Source organism: Anabrus simplex, chromosome 1, assembly GCF_040414725.1.
Source record: "Anabrus simplex isolate iqAnaSimp1 chromosome 1, ASM4041472v1, whole genome shotgun sequence".
NCBI lineage: Eukaryota > Metazoa > Arthropoda > Insecta > Orthoptera > Tettigoniidae > Anabrus > Anabrus simplex.
The window spans coordinates 94,397,045-94,422,027 of NC_090265.1; the positions used below are offsets into that span (position 1 = coordinate 94,397,045).

The 24,983-nt window shown below is 38.5% G+C and overlaps 1 protein-coding gene across 1 annotated transcript in view; it reads left to right on the forward strand.

Moving 5' to 3' along the window:
• Window positions 1–24,983, forward strand: part of SMC3 (structural maintenance of chromosomes 3) — a 311,725-nt gene that overhangs the window by 194,509 nt on the left and 92,233 nt on the right. The window contains exons 15-17 of the mRNA XM_067156456.2: window positions 366–507; window positions 586–744; window positions 20,281–20,492. Of these exons, the coding sequence (XP_067012557.2) occupies window positions 366–507; window positions 586–744; window positions 20,281–20,492 (513 nt within the window). The remainder of the gene's footprint in view (window positions 1–365; window positions 508–585; window positions 745–20,280; window positions 20,493–24,983) is intronic.

Sequence of the window (24,983 nt, forward strand, 5' to 3'; positions counted from 1 at the left end):
AGGGCAGCGTCTGTCACAGACTTGTGCCAATACTTGTAGGCAGTCTTCTTGAGCTTTACTGCAAGCTGAACTTCCTCTATCCACCAAGAGACCTCTCTATCATCAAAACTTCTTGCTGGTTTTGTCACGCCCAAGAAATTCGTCGCACTCGCCTGAATTTTATCAGCAAGCTGGTTCCATGGTAGGTGGTGATGGCCTGGGGCTGTGCTGAGGAAAAACCCAAGGCTGTACTAAGAGTCAGTCCCCAGACCATGTGGACTGTTGTGAAATGCTCGAACCATTAGACTTTGGTAGTGGTCTATTATGATCAACATTGTGTGATTGTGATGCATTTATCTCCTTAAAGATTTCTGTTTTTATTCTAGGTTATTCCACCACATAGTTGATTCTGACAAGGTTGGAACTCAAATCCTGAAGGAAATGAATCGACAAAAGCTTCCAGGAGAAGTCACCTTTATGCCACTAAATAGGCTACATGTCAAAGAACAATCATATCCTCAAACAATAGTAAGAACTTTTCGTTATTATTGAAGGTGTCTGAATTTAAATTACTCAGAATTTATTAAAATTTTCTTCTCATTTCAGGATGCAATTCCAATGGTAACAAAATTAAATTATGAACCCAAATATGACAAAGCTTTACGCTATATATTTGGCAAAACTCTTATTTGCAGAAACCTAGAAGTGGCTACAAATTTGGCCAAAACAAGTGGTTTGGACTGTGTCACGCTGGAAGGAGACCAGGTAAATCATAATTTTTATTATTACTGTTGGGGCATTCTTTACAGATTGTTCACTTGACTTTCCTTCAGTAACACAGCGTTGAAGCAATGTATGGCTATTTTATTAAGCGTATGATGCTTTTTTATCTGTCATTTCTGTACAAGGAATATCAGAATACACACAACACAAAAGCACCGAGTGACTTGCATGATACGTACATGGAGCAGTCATCTGTTTGTACAGAATGGTGTTCTGCTCGTATCACATGCTCTGCCTGCATTTAGCTTTGATATCTTGCCTAATATTGAAAATTCATCAGGGGGCATAAAAGTGTGAAGTCACGTTCCTGTGATTCAGATGCGATGTGAAACTGGAGGTCCTGTAGCCATGATCATGATGTTAACAATTGTGTGAAACGACAGGCATGCTTCTGAAAGTATGTCAAAAATGTGTTCTCAACAAATTATATGACATATTCTTTCATTTTGTGTGTTGCTTGATGCATGTTAACTATTTTTCACTCTCCTCTGTTGTTTAAAATTATTGCATTTGTTGTATGTGTACATTTTGAGAAATAGCACCTGCGAGTAAAGAAAAGTTATCAATCAAGTGGTGCCTAACATTCATAGTTGAATTATTGATGGGCCTATTAACAAAATATGCGTTGTGAGTGGAAAGGAGGATGCCATGAAGACAATCTGTAGAAAACATTCTACCACATCTGACAGGGTGAAATTTCATTGAAAGATGAAGGTGGTAAGGCCAAACAGTGGTCCACTGTACTTGAAGATAAAGGGAACTGTTTATTGGTATCCCGACTGTAAAATTGCACCTGTCTGAAATAATTTTTCGAATTGTACCGGCTTAAAATGTGTTTTTAAGGACCCCCTTGTTCTATTGTATTCAGTTATGCTTTGGGTCTTCACTACATCAATCGTGGTACTTTGTGCTGTCGCCTGCTGGCCATTTTGGAAAATTAACTACTTAAATTTAAACAAAAGTAAATAAAAATAATTTCATTGAAGCTTGTGGTTCACTAAGCTATTCTGCAGGGTTTTTTGTTTTGCTAGTTGCTTTACGTCGCACCGACACACATAGGTTTTATGGCGACGATGGGACAGGAAAGGCCTAGGATTGAGAAGGAAGTGACCGTGGCCTTAATTAAGGTACAGCTCCAGCATTTGCCTGTGTGAAAATGGGAAACGATGGAAAACCATCTTTGGGGCTGCCGACAATGGAGTTCGATTTCTGCAGTATTTAGATTGATGCTTCTGCAACCCATATTACAAAACATGTTAATCTTCTGAGTTTTTGTTGTGTGAAAGGAGTAAACTTCGTTCCATGTCCTCAGAAGAGAAATTTGTTCAACCCCTGCATTGTTGTATTCAGAGTATGAATTAATGGGACCATCTTTGCTCCAAGTCAGATATTTTTAAGTTTACTCATCTCTGCATTGCAGAATAGACAATACAAGGTCATCACACCAATCAAAGACTGGGGAGGAATGTAAATGAAAAATAGAATCAAGTGCAACAAAAGAATAAAATCAAGATTGAAATGAAGAGAGAAGTCAAAACAGAGGAATGGGAAGAGGGAAGTAATATAAACAAGGTTGAAGAGACAAGAGAAAAACTTTCTGTTGCACTGTAATCAACATGTCTCAGGCTAACAATAGCATTGGAAAAGGCTACAATTTGGAAGGAAGCAACAATGACCTTAAATAATAAGCCTAGAATCATAAACTTTAGTCTCCCAGACTATGCACCCCTGTAGTTTTCACGGGAATTTCCAGACGCTAATGAACTGTGCTTTTCCCCTCCATCTATTCTTCCCCAGCTATCAACAATCAGTGCTGACCTTGGTTTCATGCATAAAGGTCCATTGTTTGTTCACTGTGATGTAACCGTCGTCTGAGAGACGAAAGTTTGATTTGTAAAAGTATTTGTGATTTGTACATAGCTGTAAATAGTGTGAATATTTGGTTCATTACAGTAATGTTTTTTTTTTTTTTGTTTTTTTTTTTTACATAATACGTAAGCTTAACCCTTTGAGAGTCAGGTTTCTTAGTCTACTGCATACCCCAAAATTTAGGTTATTGCACATGTTTGCAAAACAACCCTCAAGAGGCATTATATTTTAATGAAACGAATGAATTTAACATAGTATGTTAACAAGACATCAAACAACTAGTTTGAGCACAAAAATTGTGAAACGTCATTTTTAGTAATGTTTTTTGGTATGATAATCCTCAAAACAAGGTACAGGGAACAATTCTTTACTTGCTTACTTAATCTGCTTAACCTCCAGGGTTGGTTTTTCCCTCGGACTCAACGAGGGACCCCACCTCTACCACCTCAAGGGCAGTGTGAGACATTGGGTCGGGGGATACAATGGGGAGAATGACCAGACCAGTACCTCACCCAGGAGGCCTCATCTGATATGCTGAACAGGGGCCTTGGTGGGGGATGGGAAGATTGGAAAGGATAGGCAAGGAAGAGGGAAGGAAGCGACCGGGGCCTTAAGTTAGGTACCATCCCGGCATTTGCCTGGAGGAGAATTGGGAAACCACGGAAAACCACTTAGATGGCTGAGGTGGGAATCGAACCCACCTCTACTCAGTTGACCTCCCGAGGCTGAGTGGACCCCGTTCCAGCCCTCGTACCACTTTTCAAATTTCATGGCAGAGCCGGGAATTGAACCCGGGCCTCTAGGGGTGGCAGCTAATCACACTAACCACTACACCACAGAGGCGGACAACAATTTTTTTTGAAAATGTCAATTTTTGAAGAATTTTTCGTCAGCGAAACATTCTGAATTCCTGACTTACTGCCATCGAAGCTAAAGCAGTTGGCATGAATTGGTTAGTTATAGTCTCGTCTTCCCAAACTCTGTGATTACTAGGCGCTTTAGTTACGTTAGTTCGCTTCGGACGTGGCACCTGTAAGTTCTCATCCTCACTTTCATTGAAGTCTTCGCCACTTGAATTATTTCCAGATACACCTCCTACATCATCTTCTTTACAGTCTTCAAATACTGAGCAATCACTTTCAGTATTCATAAGAATTTCACGAACTGTATCGTCGCTTGTAAGCAAGTCAGCTCGACTTCGTGCAGCCATGTTCAACTGTTTGCAATTGACTCGCTTAAGCTGAAGACATGCGCTTAAAAACATTTCATTTCCAGCACTCCCCGTGGTGATAACAATAACCTAACAACTTCAAAATATAGCCAACAGATCTAGGGAGCTATCCGTTTTTCAATCGTTGTCCAAAGACATACAGTTACGAAGATATATCACTTCAAATTACGACACGCAATATATTGCGCCGTAACCACAGCGGCACTTACCGCTACACGCAATATATTGCACCGTGACCTTCAAGGGGTTAATAGGATACTGAAATGGAAAATCTGTCGCACGATGATGAATTGATAGCAGCAGTTCTTTCTGAATTAGACAGAGAGTGACTCTCTTCAGGAAACATTAGTGGAAATGAAAGTGATGTAAGTGAAGTTGAAGATGTTGTAGAAGAATCATTGCATTGGTCAGTGATGCCGACCCTACCTTATTTGCTCAACAGTTCAGAAGATGAAAGCGACCAATCAGCAAGTGAATTTCAAACTTCATCTCAGGGCGCACATCAGGCAAGTAATAGTAATCAACATTCGGAATCTGACAGTGATAACGATAATGATAGAAAGAACAGTAGCCACCCAAATATAATTGTTCCAAGGAAAACAATTCTCAGGTGACGAGACGGTCATAAGTGGTCCGCAAAAAAGCCACAAAGGGCTGGAAGCCGAACACCAGCTCGAAATATTATTTATAGGAGACAACAGTAAATGATGGGGCAAAAGTGGAAAGTCCAATAGATGCTTTCATTTTATTTTTTCTGATGATATGCTAAACCAGTGCCGGCCCCGTGGTGTAGGGGTAGCGTGCCTGGCTCTTACCCGGAGGCCCCGGGTTCGATTCCCGGCCAGGTCAGGGTTTTTTACCTGGACCTGAGGGCTGGATCGAGGTCCACTCAGCCTACGTGATTAGAATTGAGGAGCTATCTGACGGTGAGATAGCGGCCCCGGTCTCGAAAGGCAAGAATAACGGCCGAGAGGATTCATGTGCTAACCACACGACACCTCGTAATCTGCAGGCCTTCGGGCTGAGCGGCGGTCGCTTGGTAGGCCAAGGTCCTTCAAGGGCTGTAGTGCCATGGGGTTTGGTTGGGTTTGATATGCTAAACCAAAGGCTCACACCAATACTGAAATCACTGATAAAAATAAAAAATACAGAAATATAACCTCAACCAATTGCACGACTAATTTAGTAAAAATGAAATTTCTCATGGGTCTATTAGTACTGTCAGCTGCTCAGGAAAGTAACCATGTGAACTCTAAAGCATTATTTGACTCTAGTTTCAGTGGATCACGCTATGTATCTTGCATTCGTAGGTTATGATTTTCATTTCCGTGTTGACGTATAACTAATGTAATAGAGTTTGAGGGATGTTCCACCATTCAACACATTGTAAAATATATTAAATTTATTGGGCGAAGACCGGTTTAAACTCCCTTGAAGTCATCATCAGTTCTTGTTGAATATTAAATCTAGGGGAATTTGGTAACAATCATCATTAGGGTTGCCTACATACAACTCTATTGGTTGACAAGACATCATAATAAATATATGGTAAAATTGTCTAATGGAAACAAGAGAGGTCCACCTATTCAATACCATATAACGTTATAAGAAAAATTATAACATTTTATTATATTCGGTACCGGTTTCGATGCTGGTGTGCATCATCATCAGCCAAAAATAAGAAAAATATACATTGACAAAGTTACAATAAACAATGCATAAAGTACATACAAATTTTACAGAACTGGCAAGACCTAATTAAAAACGGGATCCATAAACATTAACCTATGACTTAAACTTAAAAAATAGCACCAACTGTCTTAAAACTATGAATATACGTCCTCTTGATAAAAGTCCTCTGAATCTAAAAACATTAAACCATGTGCAGAGAAAAACCAATGTTTCACTATTATAAAAGTCCAAGAGCATAATGTTTAATTTTGTAAGAACATATGTGTAAAAGGTTTACTTGCTAAACATTCACTGAGTATTAGAGTAACCAGTGCAAGAATTAAGAAACAATTTTTCTATTGGTTAAAAATGTCTGTTATTAAAATAACACAACCAGTCAAAAGATGTAACTTCCTATTTTACGTGATAAAACATATGTCTTCTCTAACATAGCCGCTTTCTTTAAGTATTAGATAACAAGATCTTTTTGATGAAAATTATTGGCGGACGCCGTGTTTCCAGGGTACTGTTCTCTGTTCAAACTAGGACCTGAAGCAAATAAAAAAGAAAATAATATCAAGAAAGGCTTTTTTTTAAAATCTTGTTGTGAAATTTTTTACGTGAATAAGAGACTCACCTCTGGGAGCGTAATTATTATGTCTTATTAGACGTTAGGGAAGACACTGAGAGCCGCAAGACACCGTGACCAATGCACCCGCGTTGGAGGGGAAGGGAGGGGGAAGCAAAACAGGGGAGGCACTGAGGAGTAGGAGGGGCCCGGAGCCAATGGCAATAAAGGAAGGAGGGAAGAGGGAGGGGAATTATGCAGGGCAATGCGGCGAGAGGGCATGGCGTGAGAACGTTTTTTTGTATGTTATGAAAAACTAATTTGCTATTGGACACTTTTTTAAGTCTGAAAAATACTATCAAAAAATTAAACAATACTCTTGGTTTCTCAGAAATGTCATTAAGATTCAAACCTGCATTGAAGTATTGGTCCAGAATTTTGAGAGGGAAGATCTTGCTCCCAACAGATTTTCAACCTGAAATCTATAATTCGACGCAGATAACTCCAAAGACATAGCTGTAACATTTATTGACTTTAAAAAAGCTTTTGACTCTGTTGATAGGGAAACCCTAGATAAAGTACTCCGTGGATTTGGAGTTAAAATGAAATTGGCAAACCTAATTCGTAAAACCATTACAGACACTATCTCGAAAGTAAAATTTATGGGTGAAATATCTCGACCTTTCAAAATAAATACAGGTGTCAGGCAGGGCAATGGTTTATCCCCACTCCTTTTCAACTGTGTCATGGAGAAAATTTTAAGAATATGGAATGAAAAACTGAGAGAATCCAAAATATTGCCACTCGTGCTGGAGAAAAAGAACAAAGGTGTTGCAATAAATTGCCTAGCATTTGCAGATGACTTTGCCATACTTTCAGAAAACCTTACAGATGCTGCAATGCAAGTCAATCTTCTTGAAAAGGCAGCCAACATGACAGGCTTGAGAATCTCTGCCGAGAAAAGAAAATTTTTGACGAATATAAAAAGTGCCCCAAAGTTTTTAGTAACAGATATCGGGCAAATAGAAAAGGTAAAGAAATTCAAATATTTGGGTGAGACAATTCAAGAAAATGGTTTAGAAAAATCTGCCATAAAGGAGAGGATACAAAAGATGGAAAGAGCTTACAGTATAACTAAGAATACTTACAACAAAAAGTGCTTATCAACAAAACTTAAAATAAAGCACTACAGAATAGTAGTGAAACCAGAATGCCTGTATGCCAGTGAATGTCTAGCACCGAACTGCAAGCTTGATAAATTAGAAATATTAGAAGAATTATAAGGAAAATAATAGGTCATCTAAGAATTGCAGAGTTTTGGAAATTAAGAAGCAACAATGAAATTTACTAGAACATAGAAAACATATCAGAAACAATAAGAAAAATATTTACAGAATGGATGACAATAGACTAACTAAACGAATCTTCAAGTACTTTTGGGAAAAGAAATCAACCACCACCTGGATTCAAGAAGTCAAGAAAGACCTGGAAAGGAACAACATACGAGAAGAATTATTGGAAAGAAATATTTTTAGGAAGAAAATCTTACAAATGGAAGGATTCCAAGGGAGGAAGGAAAAGAAAACAGCCACAAAGTGGGCTGAAGACAGGAAAATGAAGCACAGTGAAACAATTAAAGAATACTGGAAGAAAAGGAAAGAACAACTAAGGTGGAAGAATTGAAATTGTAACATGGTCTTTAGAAGGCCAGAACGCAAGAAGAAGAAGAAGAAGAAGAAGAAAGAAATAAATATAATATATACTAAATATAATAAATTAATAAATATGTATTTTTTATTTTTATCAGTGATTTCGGTGTGAGCCTTTGGTTTAGCATATCATCAGAAAAAAATAAAATGAAAGCATCTATTGGACTTTCCACTTTTGCCTCATCATTTACTGTTGTCTCCTATAAATAAATATGTCTTATGTCAACCAATCGAGTTGTATGTAGGCAACCCTAATGATGATTGTTATCAGATTCCTTTTGATTTAATATTCAACAAGAACTGATGATGACTCCAAGGGAGTCGAAACCGGTCTTTGCCCAATAAATTTAATATATTTTACAATGTGTTGAATGGTGGAACATCCTTCAAACTCTATTACATATGTATCTTGCATGTCAAAAGACTGTTTTGACTTTCTCAGAAACAGTCTTAGATTTGACGACAAGACAACCAGACCTTTGCGTTGTGAACATGATATGTTTGCACCTATACGTGAGCTTTGGGATAAGTTTGTTTCAGCCTGCACTCGTAACTATATTCCAGGAGGGTTCTTGACAGTCGATGAACATCTGATCGCATTTCAAGGCTGCTGTCCATTTCGCATGTATATGCCCAAAAGCCCAATAAATATGGAATAAAAATAGTTTTGTTATGTGATGTTAAAATGAAGTACATGCTCAGTGCGATCCCGTACCTTGGTAAAGGTACTAATCCAACAAATCTCCCTTTGGCCATGTATTTCGTGAATGAAATTACCTGGCCAATACATGGATCAAACAGAAATATTACCACTGACAATTGATTCACCGCCGTTCATCTGGCCGATTCTCTGCATTGTGACCATAACCTGACAAGCATTGAAACAATGAGAAAAGACAAGCCACAGATACCGCCAGAGATGAAAACAGTCAAAGGAAGAAAGCATGGGTCCTCCACGTTTTGTTATGATGGTAGAAAGTATCCTATAAAGGAAAACCAAACAATAATGTAACCCTCCTTTCTACACGCCATGAAGTAGAAACAATAGGAGCCAGTGGGAAACCAGATATGGCGGAAGACTACAATGAGACCAAAGGTGCCGTGGACACTTTCGATGAAATGTCAACAGTGATGTCCTCTTCAAGAAAAATGAGAAGATGGCCTATGTATATCTTTTATAGTATGATTAATACATCACTTGTCAGTGGATACATAATTTATGTGCATAATGATGGTTCAAAAAGGCCAAAAGCCACTTTCAAGGCAAGAGTTTGCAAAGGATATATTCAAAATGCTAATGGCTCCAAAGCTTCAAGAGAGACTTTAGACACCAACTTTGAGGCGCAGCCTGAAGAGGACCATCGCTGAAATTCTTGGAAAAGATGGCATTTCTGAAGAGCCTCAACCAGATACTGCTGAAAGAAGAAAAATGTGTGCGTTTTGTCCCTCAAAGAAAAGAAGAATGACCCAATTCTTTTGTAAGACATGCCGAAGGCACATGCGTCTTGATCACCAGGCAAAACAGTGCACTGAATGCACCTATTGAAGAAAAACCGACTAGAGTGTATTGTCATCACTGCGTGTGATAGTTTCAAGTATAATATTCTGTATTGTGTATAAAATGTTGGGTTTATGCTTATTAAAATGCTTTTGTTGTTGGTAGTCAGACAGGCGAAAGTTTATGATTAGTGTTACACTGTAGGAACATTATGATTCTAGGGTTAAGTGCAGCCTGGTGTGAAAATAGGAAACTGCAAAAAACCCATTTTCAGGGCTGCCTACAGAGGGGTTTGAATCTGGATGTTATCACCTGAATTCCTTAAAACTAGCGTCACTACTTAGAGATATTGCATGTTTTTTTTTTGTTTCTTTTATTGACTATATTTATTAAACTGCTATTTTCATATTTGAGTTAGAATTTACGAATGCAATTGAACACACAGTGCTCGGCAACATCGAACTTCCACTCTCCAACATGGCATCTCACAACGCATCCTTGTTCACAGAGCAGTTCACTACACTTCCCTTAATCAAGACTATCTTACTCACTACTGAAGCACTTCTGAGCGACTCATTACTAGGGACCTGAAAAATTAGCATCTATTTGTTTAAAAATTAGCACCTATTTTTCCAAAATTAGCATTTATTTACAAAGTTAAAATAATGACATGGTATTATTAATTTTAACGATTCCAAGTTTATGAAGTGCAGCTATTGTCCTTGGTTTACACACAGTACAAATTCATTGTTCAAACAAAAGCATTGTCAGTACTTTGGCATTGCTTTTTTTCAAATTGCACCGTCTATCTGTAACCACTGTGTTGTAATGAGACAACACGCGCTTGCTATCTACATTGTTCGTTGGGGTCCACAACAACTCAATGCTGAACTCTGTCTGAACTGCAGTTAATGCAAGCATGACATCACATATTTCACTTTCTTTCATCCGGGTTTGAATTGCATGTTTCAGAGAACAGTAACCAGACCAGATATCGTTTTGTGAGAGATCTGTTACTCCAAACGATTTCTCAAGCTCATCTAATTTATCAGTGTAATTCAAAATTATATTTTTTGGATACAAAGCTTGAGAAATTGACACAAAATGCTTATGGTTGGGGTCTTTAGCTTTCAATGTGGCTAGCTTGCAAAGTGAAGAATGAGCAGCTTTGACAAATATGTGTCTAATGCAGCCTGCTGTAGAGGAGTGAGCTTAATCAAAGAATCATTAGTTGCTGCATAAAAATTTCCCTCACAAATGAAGGTAAAACTGGTGTCAAGGTTATGCAGTTTGGGGTAAAAGATATGAGAGATAGGACACAGAGACCCTTCAAGTTCAGGAAGGTCAGCCAATCCATCTGCATGATCTGTGAAAAAAAAACCATGTGGGAGTGAAACCTATTCACTTCTCGGTCACACTGATCAGTCAGGTACTTAATTCCACAGTTGTTGATGTCTTTTCATGTCAGACATCTTGAAAAATGTAACAATATCAGTAAAGTAAGCACTCGAATAGAAGACAGCCTGACACTAGCTATTCCATCGGGTTATGACAGGTGCAGGAAAAAGGTTTGCTTCTTTTGAAACACCATACTTTGATGTCAAGAATTGTAAATAATTATACTTTCGCTTTCTTGTGTTCAAAAATGCAGACTTTACCATCTGTCATCACTGCAACCCAACTGTTGCCAACCAAGCTGATCTTATGTGCCCTGCACTGTACATGTATTAAATGATCCCCTATGACCACACTTAATGTTTCATAACACAAGGTCGAACCCCACTGTCGGCAGCCCTGAAGATGGTTTTCTGTGGTTTCCCATTTTCACACCAGGCAAATGCTGTGGCTGTACCTTAATTAAGGCCATGGCCGCTTCCTTCCCATTCCTAGGCCTTTCCTGTCCCATCATCGCTTAAGACCTATCTGTGTCGGTGCGGCGGAAAGCAACTAGTGAAAAAAAAAAAAAAAAAAAAAAAGCAAGCATAAGTCACTTTCTGTAATCAAAAATCTTCATAAATATTCATAAATTTTGCCTTCTATCGAGGTTCCCTGCAGCTCCCCACCTCTCAGCGCTTCCCCTAGAGGTACTACCCACTATGGGAATCCTTACTTATCACTATCCACTGCAAAAGATGCGAATGAGCGTGAAAATTTAGCCCACTTGCTAGGTTCCTGCCGTAGTGAGGAAACTTTTAAGAATCGATCATCACAACAGAGTGCGCTCAATGCTTGCTCACAGCCTACGAAAATGCGACAGCCTTGTGGCGTACTAATAAGTATGATGCCTGCTTGCAGATGGTTCAGAAAGAAAAGTTGACATCGTCTTCAATGAACGGGTTAAAGATTCTGGTCTTGTCTTTTATACTACAATCAACTTTTTGATCAACGACCATCAGCCACGCGAAGTATGTGAGGAGAAACGATCAATTTGTCAACCATGTTGTCAAGATATGGGTAGGTGGGGCGGGAGAGAACAATTGCAGAGTAGGCAACACTTTAACTGCATCAAATGTTACAGTACAACTGCGCAGACCTTCTAAATCAGCACGAGAGCAGTTTGTAGCATTTCCTGCATCAAGATAGTTCACAGAAACAGCATGCAGCTCTCTTTTCGATCCGGCTGGGACTTGAAATATGATGATAAAAACACAACGACCCATTCTATCTGTAGTTTTATCACAGAGTATGTTGATGTTCTTCCCCACTAGAGCCTCTGCTGTTCTTTTCTGGTGGTCAGTTGCAACTTCTCGAAAGGAAGAAAGCCTCAAATTATAACAAAATAATTTAAAATTACTGGATCAATTGGGTACAGGTAAGATAGTTTGATATGGAAATCGCACTCATATTCTGTATCCTTCAATTTTGCCCGTGGTTTCGATGTCGTAATACGTAAACCGTACCCAATCAATTAAATCGAAACTTAGCCGGTAAATATACTTCACGTAGAGTTCTCAGACATGGCAGCTCTTCATTTGAAAACTCAGTAATCCAAGCTCTTACCTCTTTGCTTTCCACCTTTACCAGATGTATATATGCTTTGGCAAATATTTCAACTGTGTGTTTCGAGAAGTTATCTCTGGAAATTTTTCGTCGTTTACAACTATCTAACTGTGTAAACACAGGATATTGTTTTCTTTGAGACATACTAGCAGCAGGGGTCGAACTTTCGTTTTTGCGTCACTATCACGTGATTTTCAGATTTAACATGTTTCACAATACTATCTTTTTATTCCCACCCAACTCGGCAATTACAATAGTTGCAAAACACTGTCGCTGAATCTGTGGCATATAAAGCATCCTTTGCATATTGCTGAGCCCTTTCATGCGCAGTCTTTTGTCGTGCACCCCATAACCTAAACGATCGCTCGACTTTCTACTCTTCACTAGTTACAATTTTAAACAACAGGAAAACAACGCCACGTCTATCTCTTTATTTCCGTGACACTTGATTTACATTTCGATAATAATCGATACAGATCTTATTCCCCTTACTATTCCCATTGTAAATATCGATTGAAGTCAGCAAACAGCAATTGATCGTCTATTCTTCATCGATTGGAATGGTCGAAAGATTTATGCATCATATTTTGAGTATTTGTGACGATTTTGCCTAAATATGTTGTTTTAGCCATACTAATTTTGCCTTTAGGGTCACAATTTGCATTTTATCGCACTTCTATTTATGCGTAAGAATTATTTTATTCCACATTAGAATTACCGTAGGCTTGGATTCAGTACAAGATTAAAAAATTCGCATTTATTGCAAATGCGATTTTTTTCAGGTGTCTACTCATTACTCTCTTGAGGCTGACTGTCTGTGCCCATGCTTTGTTCGTTATGTAGGCCAGCAGAAGATTCTCGCAGTGCCACTTCCTGATCATTTTGTATTCCTTGTCCATTATTAGCCAGCTTTCGCCTCCTTCTTAGAACCTTCGTTACTGCAAACCTCACCAATTTGCCCGGGCTGATGTTTTACTTGCAACCTTCCCCTCCAGCATAGTTGCCTGTGGCCCCCCTCCTCTGCCCACTCAACCTTCATTCTCATATGGTAGTGAATATACCGTATAGTCATATCTCAGAGTTGTATTATGGAATATTTTTGAACCTGTATTGCTCTTTCAGTCGTCAGCTAGCGAGTAATTATTTTAAATTGCACATTTACATGAGAAATTTATTGGAGTGTATGCCATGTGAAAGACATACTGCAAGGAAACTTTACATTTCATGAAGACTTCAAATTCAGATTCTTCTTCTTCTTTCGGTGCCTATCCGTTTCGGATGTTGGCGATCATGATGGCTATTTTCGTCTTGTTTGTGGCAGCGCGGAACAGTTCAACTGATGAGATATTGCACCAGCCTCTAAGATTGTCAAGCCAAGATATTCTTCTTCTTCCAGGACCTCTTTTGCTGTTGATTTTCCCCTGGAGTATTTTTTGGAGTAGGTTGTATCTATCTGTGTTGCGCATTATATGTCCCAGATACTGCAGCTTTCAGCATTTTACTATCTTGATAAACTGAGGTGTTGTGTTTATCCTTCTCATTACTTCCACGTTTGTAATTCTCTGGGTCCAAGATATTCTCAGGATCTGCCTATAAAGCCATGTTTCAAAGGCCTCCAGCTTCTTCTCTGTGTTTTTATTTAAGGTCCATGTCTCTACACCATATAAAAGAACAGAAAATACATAACAGTGCAGAAGTCTGATTTTAGTCCCTAAAGTTAGATTGTGGCTTTTAAACACATTACTCATTTTCTGGAACACACTTCTTGCTTTTCCAATGCGTACCTTGACTTCTTGTGAGCAATCCCAGTCTTCATTTATTATGGTTCCAAGGTATGTATATTGTTTTACCCTTTCTATACTCTTTTGATTTATAACCAAGTTTATTCCGGAAATATTTTTCTTACTTATAACCATGAGTTTTGTCTTTGCGGTGTTTATTTCAAGCCCGTATTGGCTGCTGACTCTTACAATTCTATCCATTAGTGATTGTAGCGCTTGGATAGTATCAGCAAATACAATTGTATCATCAGCATACCGGATGTTGTTTAATCTCACTCCATTTATCAAAATTCCTTCTTCTATATCTTCCAAGGCTTCTCTAAATATGTATTCTGAATACAAATTAAATAGTATAGGTGACAAGATACATCCTTGCCTCATTCCTCTCAGGATTTTGACTGCTTCGGTGTGTTCTCCTTCAACACGCAACACCGCTGTTTGATTCCAGTACAGCGTCTTGATGATTTGCTGATCTCTTTCCTCCATTCCAATATTTCTCAAAATATCCATCAATTTTTCATGTTTTACACAGTCAAAGGCTTTCTGGTAGTCTGTTAAACAAGCAAATACATTCTTATTTACATCTCTACATCTCTGAAAGAGGACCTGCACACTGAACAAGGCTTCTCTCGAACCTACTGCTTTAATAAACCCAAATTGATTAGGGGCTATCTGATCTTCACACAGTCTGTATATTCTTCTGTGTAGCCTATCACTCAAGAACACTTTCAAGAGATGACTCATCAAGCTTATTGTGCGGTAATCTCCACATTGGTTTTGCGTTTTGCTTTTTTGGCAAGGTGATGAACTCTGATATGAGCCATTCCGATGGAATATTCCCGGATACATAAATTCGGTTGAAAATTTTGGTCAACCATTTTACATGATGTTCATCCATCAGTTTTAAGAACTCTGCTTCTACTTTATCTGGTCCCACTGCCTTTCCGTCCTTCATCTGATTGATGGCTGTTTGAACTTCTTCTTCTAATATATCTGTGCCGCTTATTTCATTTGTATTTTGTGTAAAAGCACATCTAGTGTCGCGAAATAAATCTTCTGTATATTTTTTCCAGATCTTTTTCTTGTCTTCTAAATCCACCATCAAGTTCCCGGCTTCATCTATTAACTTTCCACTAGTGCCATTCCTGTATTTCCCTGTTTCTTCTCTTACTTTCCTGTGTACATTGAAGCTGTCATACCTACTTTGATATAACTCAATCTCCTCACATTGCTCCACTTTTTCTTTTTCTTTTGCCTCCCTGATCTTTCTTCTGATGTCTGCATTTATCTTTCTGTATTCTGCAGGTTTTTGTTTATTGACTCTTCTTTTCTCCATTAGGTTCAGTATTTCATCTGTCATCCATGACTTTCTCTTTTTCTCCTCTGGTTTCATGTACTTCTCTTTTATTTGCTGAACGGCGTTTTGTACTTTAGTTAATTCTAATTTGACATTATTGCTGGTGATGTTTTCCTCTGTGATAATCTTCAAGTTAAGTTCTACTTGTATGTTCTCTTTCATTATTGGGTCTTTGATTTTCCTCAAATTGTAGTTTTGCATGTTCTTCCTCTTCACTTTCTTCATTTTGACTTTGAAAACTCCAACAAGTGGTGTGTGATCTGAGTTGACGTCTGCACCAGGATAGGTTTTCACTGCGGTGCAACTATTCCTGAAACGTTTATTTACCAATATGAAATCAATCTGGTTTCTCACACATTTCCCGGGTTTGTCCATTGGAGACTTCCATGTATATAGTCTTCTAGGTGGGAGTTTAAACCAAGTGTTCATGATCACTAAATCATTTGACATCGCAAAACTTTAAAGATCATCCCCTCTGGAATTCCTCTCTCCTAGTCCAAACGGTCCTACAATGTCTGATGTCCTACCTTCCCCCACTTTCACATTGAAATCTCCCATCACAATTGCCAGATCATGTTTGTTAAGGTTTTTCAAAATCCCATTTATGCTTTCGTAGAATTCTTCTACCTCTTCATCTTCTTTGTCCATTGTAGGCGCATACACTTGTATTATGTTTATGTCAATAGGCCTAGCACTCAGCTGTAACATCATTACTCTGGCTGATACGGGTGTGAAACTTTTGAGACACCTTGCTACTTCCGCTGAAAGTATTACACCGACTGCATGTTCATGCGTTCCATCAGCTCTACCTGAATATAACACTCTATGTTTATTTATGGAAACATCTCCCGTATTCGGCCATCGCATCTCACTAACACCAAGTACAGTGAAACTCTGTTAAGAAGTTTTTCAAGGGACTGCAAAAAAAAAACTTCTTAAGCTGGAAACTTCTTAAAAGGGATAATGCCCAAAAACTTATTCTGTACCCGAAATACATGTGAAACACACAGCCAACAGATTTCCTTGTTTGTGAACAATACCGAAATAGGCCGATATATAAGAGCTGCTTACAGAAAGCCACAATATAAAAATTCGATTATCATGACAATATTTTTAGAGATAAAGTAAAATAATTGAACATACCATATTATAAATATATTTGATAAGAGAAGGGAACATATTAAGTTATATAAAAACGTTGCAAGGTTTGATTATTTTAGCAGGCAGAATCATGTCCTTCCACACTTCCCTTTCCTCCGAACTTACACTCTCTGCTTCACAACAAATTGTTTTGTAAACGAAAACCAAAAACCCCATGGCACTACAGCCCTTGAAAGGCCTTGGTTTACCAAGCGACCGCTGCTCAGCCCGAAGGCCTGCAGATTACGAGGTGTCGTGTGGTCAGCACGACGAATCCTCTCGGCCGTTATTCTTGGCTTTCTAGACCGGGGCCGCTATCTGACCGTCAGATAGCTTCTCAATTCTAATCACGTAGGCTGAGTGGACCTCGAACCAGGTCCAGGTAAAAATCCCAGACTTGGCCGGGAATCGAACCCGGGGCCTCCGTGTAAGAGGCAGGCACGCTACCCCTACACCACGGGGCCGGCTTTGTAAACGATGCCGGCTCGATTTTTAAAGCGTTCCAGCCACCCGCTCGACGCGGTAAAAGGTACCCTTAATTTGCATTAGGCTTTCTCCTGCATAATAGTCCCACTGAAAGGTATGTTTAAACTTCGCTGCTGTTTAAACCGTATTAGCAGAACTTGTTCTATTTCATCGTACTTTTCATATTTAACTTCCTTACAATTTGCTGAAGTATTCCCTGCAGAAGCAGAGATCTCTTCTTTCTTCGCTATAATACCGTTCAAAGTAGACAGCGGCATCCCCAGCTACTTTGCCAAGGCAAATAAACTCCACTTTGTCTTTGTCTTTTATTGTTAGTGCCATTCGCTTGATCTCTTTCCTCTGAGTTGCGCTCATTTTCACTTAAAAAAAGCTTGTACGTTGATATTACAAGTACAACTAACTTCACCGACTCCTATTCATACTAATTACGATGCTACACTATGCTTGGCAATTCGTAGCTTAGGCTTACAAGAAACAAAGACAAGACATGTACTACAGTTTGTTAGCATGTGCTTTCTATCTTCCTCACACCTCTGACACCTGCTTCAAGGATAACGGCAGCAAATGGGAAATCTAGCAACTTACTCTTAAGAGATTCTTAGAACCTAGGCCTAAATCGCCCCTGCATTCCTACTGGTTGTCACGGCAACGGGCGTAGTTTCTGGCTGTTTCACAAGTACCGCATGGCCAAGCCAGTATTGAGTTTATTTTCCCGCTTCAATCCTCTTCATGCTATAGGTAATGAAGAAAAAAAACACAGGTTCGAAGTTGCAGAAATTAGTGCATGGAAATGTATCTGGGGTATTACATGGGAGAGATAAAGGCGCAGTAGCAACGCTAGCACATCTAAACGTAAACAGTTTCTTTCCCCGCGAGAATTTTATTTCATGTCTCCTCATCCTTGTGCTACGTTCTAATAATGCGATGTAATAAGTACGAGTGATACGATAATACAATGTTTAGCTCGTATAAAGGTAAAATTAAAAATAACTTTCAATTTTATGCCAACACGTGGTATTGCAATGCCTATGTGTGCCTCCCTCAACACCCAGTTGGCTATCAACATTCGTTCAACTTCGTAAACGATCGGGATCTTTCGGCCGGCTGTTTGGCGGCATGTGTATCAGCTGGCTGCTGGCAAAGCGGCTGTTTCCTGCATAGAGTCGCGAAGTTGTTTTTATTCACCAAACTAATAATAGACACGGAAAATCTTATCAGTTTAGTTCAAAAACGTAATTTCCTCTACGGCAAGGCCCATAAGTATTATTGCAACAACGTAAGACTGAATGGCTGGAAGGAAATAAGCAAGGGAATGAAAAATCAGATAGGTTAGAAAATTCAGTTTTGTGGTAGGTTAACAGTAATGTTGTGGACAAATGCACTTTACGGTTTTTAATGTTTAGGCCACCTCGATTAATGACTTCACCCTGTCGCGGCCCGCAAATTACTGCATTAAAGTTTTATCAAATCATCCATTGCGTACTTTATGTTTCTTACGTAGACTCCCGTACGATTTTATTCCGCTAGATGGAACGGTGGAGTGGAAATTTTGACTGATGGGTTCGATTCGATTCCACAAGTCGAGAGTGAGCATCTGCTGTCCGTGTTGTCATAGCGTGACGTCATATGGCCGTGGCAGGCCCGCACATGTTCCGTGACACCAGACACACACCGCGAGCGCGCAAACGGTCTAATACAGGGTGCAACTTGCGCGGAGACTGGAGGGTTCTAACCACGGGCTGCTTTGGGCGGACGTTTTCTATCTCAAGGGGCTCTAAAATCTGAACTGTTTAAGCGGGAAATATATTTACAACAGAACACTTTAAACGGGAAAAATATACATATATCTTAATGCAACTGATCAAGGGACCAAGAATATCACACTTCTTAGGCGGGAAAACTTCTTATGCGGGAACTTCTTAACCGAGTTTCACTGTATATCTAACTCCATCCTATCCATTTCTTTAATCGTATTATGTATTTTTCCTCCTTGGCTCATTGTTCTCACGTTCCAGGTTGCCACTTTAATTTTTTCTTGCCACTTGATTTTCTTCATGCCTGTACTCACTACTGTTCCTCCCGGAGATCCGACTGAGGAACTTACTCCGGATGATGATAATTTCATCATGAGCATAGCCATAATGATTACTAGGACTTGCCATCAGGCCTTTAATATAGTCGTTGTCCAGTGCGTTCTACATCCTTATGCCGTTGACCACCTTTGTGGTTCCTCTGCCTTTAGAGCCAGTTTCCCAACTCAAGGACAAAAGAGTGCCCTTTAAGAGCCAATTAAGGCGAGAGAGGATATTTCTGTCGGGGTTTTCTCCCTTAGCCTTTGATAGTCCCCTATCAACCTGCAAGGCAGCAGGTTGTACTCGTATTAATCCCCAAGTACAGGGCTGCCTCTTCTCCACCGTTCCGAAGTCCATCTTCTCCGTTAAAGATTCCGTTGAGGTCTTCACTCGTAACCCTGAGCTGGGACCCTTACCAGATGTTACACACCGGGCCAGTGTGCTCTGGGACTCACATAGGCAGGGGCGCCACTCCCTGGGTAGGGCTACCTCTGAAGAGGGTCCCTACCTGCTACCTGCAATTCAGATTATTAGAATAATAATGATAATCATATGGCCTCTGTTGGCGTGTGCAGTAATTTGATATGGCGCCACATAGGCTTCCTGTGCATGAATTTCAATGTTCCATTTTACTCTACTAGGGCAGAGAAAGCCATTTCAAATCAAAAAAATCAAATCAAAATCTCGTACAAGATCTCTTACATGCTGACATCGTACGACATGGAGCATCAAATGGACCTTGTCCTGCCCTTCAAAAATCCGACTACCTCTACTGGAATTGAAACCGCAATCTTGAGTTTGGTGACTGATGCTGTACCACTAATCTACAGAGGGAGCTAAGTAATTAGAGCAGTTGTGGTCTGTGTGGGCTCACCTGTATGGAAGCAGAGCAAAGTCTTCACAAAACATAAGAGATTTCATGCATTTGTTGTCAGTATCATGTCTGTTAACTTCGTGAAAGGTACATTCTTTGTAGAACTATTTTATTCTGAAACTGCATGTAAAATGCAAATTCCTTCCTTTTTCTCATCTTCAGTTAATTATGTAACATGGAATCGCTACCATATATATCTTTATAATAGTGTTATGCTTCTTTGATGCTTTATAGAATTTAATTTTTAATCTCTTGTTTTCAGGTATCCTCTAAAGGTTCACTGACGGGTGGCTACTTCAATACATCACGGTCTCGACTGGAAATTCAGAAGACTCGTAGTGAATTAACGGCACAAATACGGGAAGCTGAACAAGAGCTGGGGAAGCTGCGTGAAAATCTCAGGGAAATAGAAGGGAAGATTAATCATATTGTGTCCGAAATGCAGAAGACTGAGACAAAAAACAGTAAAGCAAAGTAAGTGTTCGTGCTTATGTTCATGATGTAGTGAGAGTATCCTTTTTGCACATTATGCTGCATCCTGTCCTTAGAGGTGCTTTGGATTGATTGATTGATTGATTGATTGATTGATTGATTGATTGATTGATTGATTGATTGATTGATTGATTGATTGATTGATTGATTGATTGATTGATAAAGAATTTAGTTTTAGTCCTTTTTCTTCTCTTTTTTTGTCACCTTTATCTGGGGAGTTCTTAGGTTGGGCAGTGGATCATTGATCTCCTGCTACTTCTTACACCTCCCTGGAGATGCAAGATATGCCCATCGCTTCTGGAGTACTCCCTAACTCTATGTCTTGATCCACTTTGATGTTTCATATTATGGTGGGCTCACCAGACCCAAAGGCATTTTATATTGGGTGGGTTCAAAAGTTTGTTCACAGGTATCGTAAGTTCCATCGCTAAATGCCTGATGAAACTACCCACTGTACAGCTATGTTATGGACATTGCTGAAACATCTTTGGGCCATAGATTCAACAAGATCTGCTGTACATTGCATTAATTCATGTTTGTGACTGACCTTAGCCGCATCAGTATGGACTTGTTTGCCATGTGTATGACAGTGGATGACAAAAGGCAATGTTTTCAGCATCTTGTGTTGTTTTATTACCACAAATCAGAATGAAATGTTTGCAATGTATATGGAAAGAAGAAACTTCCAGAAAAATGGAAAATGGCAATGTATTGTTTATAACACTAGGGGGTATACTGTGTGAAGAAAACTTTGTTTATGACAATGTACTATTCTTTTGTCTTTCTGTGGTGTGGATGACCTTGTGTGTCATGTTTTGCTACGTCCATATCCCATATCCGAGAGTGTTCAGCAACTACAGGTACTTTATCGTACCTGCGCTGTGTGCAACTCTGTTTCCGGGCATTATTACTGGTTGAAAGGTAACAAAGAAGCGAATGAAGTTATGAGACAACCCACTACTCAACTGCCAGGTTTCAAGTAGGCCATCCCTAACATGGAAAAAAGACTCTATTTGCTGGATTTCACTCCTCCACCAGAAGCCATTAGCCCCCTTAGAGAGTCTGGATAGTTACCATCGCCCAACACTCATCATTTAGTTGCTGGTTGTACTATCTACTCCATCCTACTGTAGGTAAACCTGGTCCAACTCTTGTCCTAATATCATTCAAGACAATTTTTTCTTATCATTGAATAGATTGGAATAGATTTTCTGGTGTACTTCTCCAGAAACCCCAGAATGCATCATTTTTTAATTTGTTAAAGAGAATGTTTATGAAAACAAAAGCTTTGCACACATTAAAAACTCCAAAAAATAAACAGCCATAGAAAATCCTGGAGAGAAGGCAAAAAATTATATAAATGGCGTATAGAAATTGACTCATTTTACTCAAAACGGTATGCGCCACACTTGTTTTCAACACAGTATTGCTCACATATCTAAAATAAAATTAAAAAAGGGAAAAGTCATTGGAAATTCGAGCCCTACTCAGCGATATAAATAAAATTGTAATGGAAAAAAGGCTCTATTTGCTGGATTTCACTCCTCCACCAGAAGCCATTAGCCCCCTTGGAGAGTGTGGATAGTTACAATCGCCCAACACTCATCATTTAGTTGCTGGTTGTACTATCTACTCCATCCTACGGTAGGTAACAAATTAACAAATTAAAAAATGATGCATTCTGGGGTTTCTGGAGAAGTACACCAGAAAATCTATTCCAATCTATTCAATGATAAGAAAAAATTGTCTTGAATGATATTAGGACAAGAGTTCTTATAACTGAAACTACTGAATATATTGCAACCAAACGTCATATATAGAATCCAGCTGTCCTTGGGTAGGTTTTAGGGTCATTATTATTTCTAAATTCCTGAATGGACTGAGGATTTATAGGAAGATTGAAACAGTGATTTCATTCTCCCACAAAATATACATGACCAACCTTAATGGAAAATTACCTTTTTTTTTTTTTTTGATAGGATGACTAATTAGGGAGATATCATTAATGGGCTGTTCTACCATCTAAGTTCCAGCAGACTTGTGGATGAGTAAACAATAGGAAATCTTTTTAGCTCTTATTCTCAAGTTTTAAAATGTTTTGGCTCAGTTTTTTGTGCTCATCTTTTCCAGATATGTCAATATCATTCCTTCTCACTGAATTTAAATGAAATACTTGCATTGAAATCTTACATATACCTTGGTTGTATAGCAGTATAATGTAATTTACACTAGAGGAGAGTTAATTAAAAATGATTGTTCATATTTAATCATCCAGCATCATCCATCAAGTCAGACCTGAAGATACTGGAAATTAATTATTAATATGTTAGGAATTTCTTCATGTTTTTTAAATCTTCCTGCTCTAAGTTTGTTTTGAATTAGTTTTACATTGGTCTTTCAGCTTTCCTGGCAGTTTTTAACCTACTTACATATGCCTATCTTCTTCAAGGTTGGCTAGTGAGATCAAATCAGAAATGACAAAGCATGACTCATGGTACAGGAGGTTTAAACGAATGGGTAATGTTAATGACTTCGAAAATTAATACGTTCTGCCAAATAGGGTTCAGCAGTTAATCTGAAACAGTAAATATAAACACATACCAAGTATCCAAGTGAGCAATTGCGAACTATGGGTATAGTAGAATAACCCAAGGGGGTTGTTGTTAGGTCCGCCCTGTCAATATTTAACACCCTTCATTAATTCAATATTTAATTTTCGTACTCGTTTCAAGAACTACCATTCTTTCTCCTTGACGAATAAATATAACAAGTAAAATTTCTCATATTCTAGGAACCACTTAAACTTAATTCATGAATATTGATATTAAAACACACCGAGCTCGATAGCTGCAGTCGCTTAAGTGCGGCCAGTATACAGTAATCGGGAGATAGTGGGTTCAAGCCCCACTGTCGACAGCCCTGAAGATGGTTTTCCGTGGTTTCCCATTTTCACACCAGGCAAATGCCAGGGCTGTACCTTATTTAAGGCCACGGCTGCTTCCTTCTACTTCCTAGACCTTTCCTATCGCATCGTCGCCATAAGACATATCTGTGTCGGTGCGACGTTAAGCAAAATAGCAAAAAAAATATAGCGATATTAAAACTTGAAATCACATATATAGCATTAAAAAGTTTTCTTGTAAAGTAACAGTTTGCACTTGAATTGTTGTATCAGTTTATTTTACACTCAAAGTTCATATTAAAACATCTTCATTATCATAAAACAAAACTTAAAAGATGAAACCTCCAAAATCTTGCTAGGTATTCAGATTACAAAGTTGTGATCCAATGATCTGATGGGTCATGAGACTCAGTTATTTTGTAGGTGACGAAGGAAATGATAACCATAGCAGGACTAAATTTTAGCCGGAAGAGTTCAATCAAAGATTTTCCTACTTTTATAAACACCACTGAAGCTTTAAAAGTAGGAAAGATCCCAATATGAAGATAAAGTTGGAATTCAAGAGGACAAATTGGGCAAATATTTGTTTATAGGAAAAGGATTTAGGGATTGGAATAATTTATCCAGTGAGATGTTCAATAAATTTCTAAATTCTTTGCAGTTATTTAAGAAAAGGCTAGGTAAACATCAGACAGGGAATCTGCCACATGGGTGACTGCCTTAAATGTAGATCAGTGTTGATTGATTGATTGATTGATTGATTGATTGATTGATTGATTGATTGATTGATTGATTGATTGATTGATTGATTGATTGATTGATTGATTGATTGATTGAACTATATTGGAGAGTTTCTATATTTCCAGCATGTATCTGGTCAAAATCGACAATAAATTAACAAAACATGATGTATCTCTGATTTTTTAGTATGTTGTTTGGACCCATTAGGAGATTGTATTCCCAAGTTTGCAACTCTCAAAAAGATTTGGAAAAATTTTTACACAGAAAACCGTGACATTTTTGAACTTGTTTCAGATTCTGCCCTATATCTCCTAATTCATGCATTTTTAGTCAAAAGCTACTGTATACGTTTTCAAGAGCATTAAATTTGTGACACATTAAGCCCAACCGGAGCTCTGTAGATCAATTGGTTACCAAATTACGGCACATTAAAGATAGGCCCGTTTTTCCAAAAATTGAAAATTTTAGTATTAGACCTTCTTTGGACCGAAATTGCGTCGAAACCATTGATCCTACAAGTAGAATGTGTAGAATATAATTTGTAGGCCATTTAATTAGCTTTAAATTAAGCACAGAGCGGGGTCTATTAGCCTCCTAGTTCACTCAAAATCTGAAAAGAACACATAAAAGGTAAAATCACATTTTTCCAGAAATGTTCCATAACCTTTCCTATCTTTTGTTTTTTGGTTTTGTAAAGAAAAAGAAGGCGTGTAATCATTTAAAAATGGTGAAATGTATTTTAATATAAACATAAGTATTAAGCATAATCAAAAGTACAGTAACTTAATCAATCAATCAATCAATCAATCAATCAGACACATAATCAAACT